This window comes from Lutra lutra, chromosome 7 (assembly GCF_902655055.1).
Source record: "Lutra lutra chromosome 7, mLutLut1.2, whole genome shotgun sequence".
In the NCBI taxonomy this organism is placed as follows: Eukaryota; Metazoa; Chordata; class Mammalia; order Carnivora; family Mustelidae; genus Lutra; species Lutra lutra.
In genome coordinates, this window is record NC_062284.1 from 74,651,789 (window position 1) to 74,657,807 (window position 6,019).

Here is a 6,019-nt window from a genome sequence, read left to right on the forward strand (position 1 = left end):
GTGGCTGGTACAGTGGGGAAGGAGGCCTGGGCGTCATATTTGTCTTCCCCTCTGAATCTGACTCTTCCCCCAAAGGTCACCTGACTCAAAAAGGACCCCAGGAGACTGCACATGCTCACCCTGGGGACGTTTGGGGCCTGGGGCTGAGCAGGTATGGGGAATGGTGTGGATGGCTGGAGGACAGGAAGAATTTTTCAAGGAGGCGCCCCCCTTCTTTGTCTCTTTTTTCTCTCTGCCAAATCTTGACTCCCCCCAAGAACTCAGCACTCTCCAATACTTCTTGGCCCCCATCTTTGGGAGTCTTTCCATCTCTAGGTCCTGAAGCTGTTTTGGATCCAAACGCTTTTGGGTTTGGAGAGGTAGGATAGGATTCATTTTTAGAGGGTGTCCACATGCACACACATGTGGTCACTAGATTGACCAACTCATCCGATTAGCCCAAGACTTTCCCAGTTTTAGTGCTGAAAGCCTCTTGTCCCAGTCCCCTCAGTCCCTGGCAAACATCACTGGCCGGTTACCTGAGTGCTGCCTCGGACCGTCACCCCAGGTTCTGCTTTAGTGACTGTTTGTTTACACCACCCAGGCAGAGGCCAAGAAATATCTAAGGAAATTTGGTCCTCAGGGTCATGCCAGGGCCACCCAAACTAGGGCGGGGTGGAGCTCTGGATGTGGGGGTCAGGAAGTACACTTAGAGTAGCTAGTCTGGGGTGGAGAAAGAAAGGCCATTGAGAGACATGGAGGTGGGGAGTAGTGTGGGACAGGAGGCAAAGACAGCTCAGCTTCTATCAGATGGAGCCTCTGGTTGACCCTGGAGCCCTGAGTCAGAACCTCCCGAGACACGGACAGCAGGGGCTTCTTCCGGGTCTCATGTGCAGGGGCAGAGGCTCCCTAACTTCCTCTCTTCCAAAGTCCCCGTCTCACAACTGTGGTCAGAAGGCCCTTCCTCAACCCTGCCTTCCTGCTGCGGTTTTAGCCCATTTCTTTGCATCACATCCTCTGCCTCAAGCTACTGGGTCGGCTCTGCACTGGGCTTTCCTCAAAGCAAAGAAAGTGGGCTTGCTGCGAAGGGTAAAGGACCTCCATGACCACCATCACAGGCCGCATCTTTCCTGACAAGTGACAGAGTTGGCAGGGAAGCAGGAAGGCTCACAGATTGAAGGAACGATGTTTCGGATGTTAGCCCCTGCAGGAGAGGTCAAAGCGGGAGACTGCCCTCCCTCCAGGAAGGGAGAAGAGTGACCATTTCAGGGGGCTGTTCCTCCTTGCACATTCCTGGTTTCCCCTCCTGGCAGGGCAGGTGTGAGGCATCACTGCCACTACCACCTCTCCCTCTGCTCAGCCTCTACTTTTTCTGTGTGTCTAAGGTGGGACCAGACAGCCAAGTATGGGAAGGTAGGAAAGAGGTGCTGCTGACCTCTTTGACCAGTGCCCAGATCTTAAATCCAGATTCATGTGGCAGGGAAGCCACATCGGCAAGTGCAAGGCAAGTGGCTGGGGAAGGGGGCAGAAACTGAAATTCTGTGGGATACTAAGGAGATCCTTTGGACTTCAGCTTCTGCCAAAGGGAAGGGAGAACTGACTGACCTAGAGCTGAAGCAACCGCTTTAAATGAGGGAATAAATGCGGATGCTCCCCTGCCAACTCCACCCATGGCTTGAACCCAAGCCAAAGACAGGATGGTGTCCTCTTTAAGCCCTGATGTTACCTAAACCCGAACCCATAACTTAGCCACAGGTCTAACATACACTTCCTATTAATCTAAAAATCTACATTATTTACACAGTGGTATAAAGATACCCATAGGGGCACCTGGGTGGCTCAGTGGGTTAAAACCTCTGCCTTCAGCTCAGGTCATGGTCTCAGGGTCCTGGGATCGAGCCCCGCATCAGGCTCTCTGCTCAGCGGGGAGCCTGCTTCCTTCTGCCTGCCTCTCTGACTACTTGTAATCTCTATCAAATAAATAAATAAAATCTTTAATAAATCAATAAATAAAGATACCCATATTCTGGCCTCTCAATCTGAGCCCATTTCCCTTTTTTGGCATCCCTCCCTCCTTCTCCTGTATGACAGTTTAGTACTCTATCCAACTCTCTAGTCTAGACCTGCATCTGAGGCCACACCCCAGCCTACTCACTCCCCTCACCCCTTTCCTCTCACTGCACCTTCCTGGGCTCTTCTCATCTGGTCCCACCCCTGAGGAGTCTTCCTCCCTGCTAGGCTCTTCTGGAACACAAAGACTATTCTCCCCCACCCCACAGTGAAGGGAGGGCTAGGACTTTCAGCCCCACCCTCAGCATGATGTGTCTTCCCCCTCCTCTGCTTCTTGGTACTTCCTCTCTGGCGAACTTAGCTGACAGCAACCAGACCTGGGGCTGGGGACCCTGGAACAGGGGCAGGTCTGGGAATAGGCTACGCCACTCTGCCCCAGCCTTGAGATTGGCACCAGCTTCCCACCGGTACCCAGCAAAGCCTGGAAGTAAGTATCCTAGGGGTAGGGGAGGTATGAGGCAGGATACAACCGTGAGAGAAGGTGCAAAGGAATTTCCAAAGAAGGCCTGAGCAATGGTTAAAAGGACGGGGGAGGATTTGTTCTTGTCTCGTAGCCTCAGACTCCTCCCCATCTCTGTTCTTCCTGGTGGGCCCTGGGCAGCTCTGGAGAGAGTTGGTCAGTGACTGGAGGAAGTCAGTGGGACTGAGGGGGCTAAGGGCCTGGCAGGCGACAGAGAAATTAGGCTTTTGAGGGGTGCAGCTTTGGTAAGGAAGGTCCCCATCCCCCATGTGGTTCTGGGTCTCAGAAGGGAAGGAGGCAGAAAGGGTATGAAAGTACTGGGGCTGCTGTTGCTCCATATTTTGCAATTGGTTCCGTGGGCAGGAAGGAGCCCCATGATCCAGTTAGAAAACCAGTCTTTGTGCTCTGCCAGGTCCCCTGAAGACAGGTCCGTTGATGAAGTGCTGAAGGCAATATATTGCAGAGGTGCATCTGCCACTGCTGATCTTGGAGATGGACTAGAGTACTCAGGCTAGGTGTCAGGAAACGTTGGTCCCTTACGCTCATGCCTGTGTTCGCCCTCACCCTCCAGGTCCTCGCAGTGGCCACGGACCCTACATCTTGGGCAGTACCTCCTCACTAGGGGTCATGTTCATCATTCCATTGACTATCATCCTACTGTCAGTGGCGCTGGCTGTGGGGCTTCCAGGCAACAGCTTTGTGGTGTGGAGCATCCTGGTAAAGATGCGGAAGCGCTCTGTCACTGCCTTGTTGGTGCTGAACCTGGCCTTGGCAGACTTGGCTGTATTGCTTACCGCCCCCTTTTTCCTCTACTCTGTGGCCCAGGGCGCCTGGGGTTTTGGACTGTTTGGCTGCCGCCTGTTTCACTATACCTGCGGAGTCAGCATGTACGCCAGCGTCCTGCTGATCACCGCCATGAGTCTGGACCGCTCGCTGGCAGTCGCCCTCCCCTTCGTGTCCCAGAAGTTTCGTACCAAGGCCGTTGCCTGGTGGGTGCTAGGAATCATCTGGGTGATGTCCTTTCTGCTGGCCATACCTGTCATTATGTACCGCAACGTGAGCTTGAGACAGGACAACCAGACCCGCTGCTTCCCAACGTACTCCAGCGAGCGAGCCAAGGCATTCCATCTGCTCTTCGAGGCCCTCACCGGCTTCCTGCTGCCCTTCCTGGTGGTGGTGGCCAGCTACTTGGACATCAGGCGCCGGCTGCAGGCCCGGCGCTTCCGCCGCAGCCGCCGCACGGGCCGCCTGGTGGTGCTCATCATCCTGGCCTTCGTCGCCTTCTGGCTGCCCTACCACTTGGTGAACCTAGTCGACGCGGGCCGGGTGCTAGCGGGCAGGGGCGCGGCGCCCATGGGAGACCCGCTGTTCCTGGCGCGCCACGTGTTCATCGCGCTGGCTTTCCTGAGCAGTAGCGTGAACCCCGTGCTGTATGCATGCGCCGGCGGTGGACTTCTGCGCTCGGCCGGCGTGGGCTTCATCGCCAAGCTTTTGGAGGGCACCGGCTCTGAGGCGTCCAGCACCCGCCGCGGGGGCACCCTGGGCCAGACGGTGAGGGGCGCTCCCGCCCCTTCAGAGGCTGGCCCCTCTGGGAGCCTCGCCGACTCCATCGACGCTCTCCAGTGAAGCGAACTGAACTAGCCCTGGGGGTTGCTGGCGGTGCTGCTGCTGCTGCTGGTAGAAGGACGCTGGCGGTCCTCGTGGCAGAATGTTCCCCACATTGGCCTGACCCAGTTTACCTCGAGGAGTAAGAGGAGGAGGAGGAGGAGTAGAACGGGAGTGGGGTGGAGCGGAAGAGGAGGGAGGGGCGGGGCGGGGCGGGGCAGGTAAGGGCAGAATGAAAGCCTGGAGCAGCTTTGAGATTAAAACTGGTATCACGTTGGGTCAGCCCTGTGTGGGGCATGTGCATTAGGGGCAAGAGGGATGCTCCTGGCACTTTTAGCGGAGGGGGTCCTTCTCAACAGGTGAGAGGCACATCCTTTAGTTTCCCGTGATTTTCAGTTTGGAAAGAGACACAAAGGCACAGAAATCAGAATCCCCTCTCCTCCCCCATTCTGAGGTTCTGCAGATCATACTTAGAACAATACAGGGCTACAGACCCCTGAAGGAGCTGACCAAGGAAGACCACCCATGAAGGCCTATCACTCCAGACTCCCTGAATCAGCGGATGTTCTAAGTACACTTAGCACTGCTGTGGGACTTCTACCCTGAAGCTCGTGATGGGTATCACTGTTACCATGACTCCAACTTCCTGCTACTCATCTTTGTCCTTTCAGTAGGCAATGTTCTAGGGGACTTCCCTCCATTTTCCAAAGAGGTTTCACTTGAAAACAAACTCATCAGATCTCAGTCCGTGGAATTCTGCACATCAGCTTTCTGCCAGTACCCAAAATACACTCTGATGCCCTCTGTAACCCTGGTCATTCTTAGGAAATTAAGATTCCTGTGAGAGAGTTAAGTCTTTCTTTCTGAGTGATGACTGTTGTTTTAGAGCCTGAGACTGGTTCTGTTCCATCTGCATTTTAGGAAGATGGCAGAAGAAGTGGCAGCAGTGTACTTTCATAATCTCTCCTGTAAATTAAGAGCAACTAGGAGAAAAACCAAAAATCCATGGGTAACATCTGTAACAAACCTAGGGTGTCAAGATATTGCTCACAGACTCCAAATATGAGCAAGGAGGAATGAACCAGGGATACTTCAAGACCCATCTAAATCAGCACCTGGCGAAGGAAGCTAGAGGGTATCTGAGGGACCTGAGAACAAGAGAAGCCCCAAACTGTCTACAGGTCTTGGCTGGAAAGCATGGGTCAATTCGACAACAGGGAAGGACCCAACAGATCATTTCCCAGGCTTCTAGTGCCCATGCTGCCTTGGAAGCACAGAGTAGATGCTTATTTAGTGTTTATTGAATGAATAAAGGTCAAATGACATTTTCCTAGCCAATATTTGTGGGTGGGAAACAGGAAAAGACAAATCCTTATTTTGAGCCATGTGGCTAAAATTCTTTATGCTTCCAAGTGTACAAAATGCTGGAATCAGGCAGGGAGGCCGAGGCAGTCCTCTTCCTGAGCTTGTGAAGAATCACTCCTTTCTTTTTTTTTTTTTTAAAGATTTTATTTATTTATTTGACAGAGAGAGATCACAAGCAGGCAGAGAGGCAGGCAGAGAGACAGGAGGAAGCAGGCTCCCTGCTGAGCAGAGAGCCCGATGCGGGACTCGATCCCAGGACTCTGAGATCATGACCTGAGCCGAAGGCAGTGGCTTAACCCACTGAGCCACCCAGGCGCCCCCAGAATCACTCCTTTCTAATACACTCATGATCATACTCATGTATGGACACTCAGTTTAGCTTGGGAAGAAGCATCCTGCTGAGAGGCAAGGAGGTGTTCTGTAGCTATACCAGGAGCTGCTGCTGCTGCTTCTTTTTTAATAGATAGAGGAGAGAAAGAAGGGGGAGAGGGAGAGGGAGAGAGAGAGAACCTTTTTTTTTTTTTTAAAGATTTTATTTAT

The 6,019-nt window shown here is 53.3% G+C and overlaps 1 protein-coding gene across 1 annotated transcript; it reads left to right on the forward strand.

Annotated features, from left to right (window-relative positions):
- Window positions 1–153: 153 nt before the first annotated feature.
- On the forward strand, window positions 154–4,301 carry LTB4R (leukotriene B4 receptor). Its single transcript, XM_047737078.1, is given in 5 exon segments — window positions 154–163; window positions 752–1,000; window positions 1,003–1,068; window positions 2,351–2,476; window positions 3,081–4,301. Coding segments are annotated over 5 exon segments (1,506 nt in total). The 3' UTR covers window positions 4,136–4,301.
- Window positions 4,302–6,019: the final 1,718 nt, after the last annotated feature.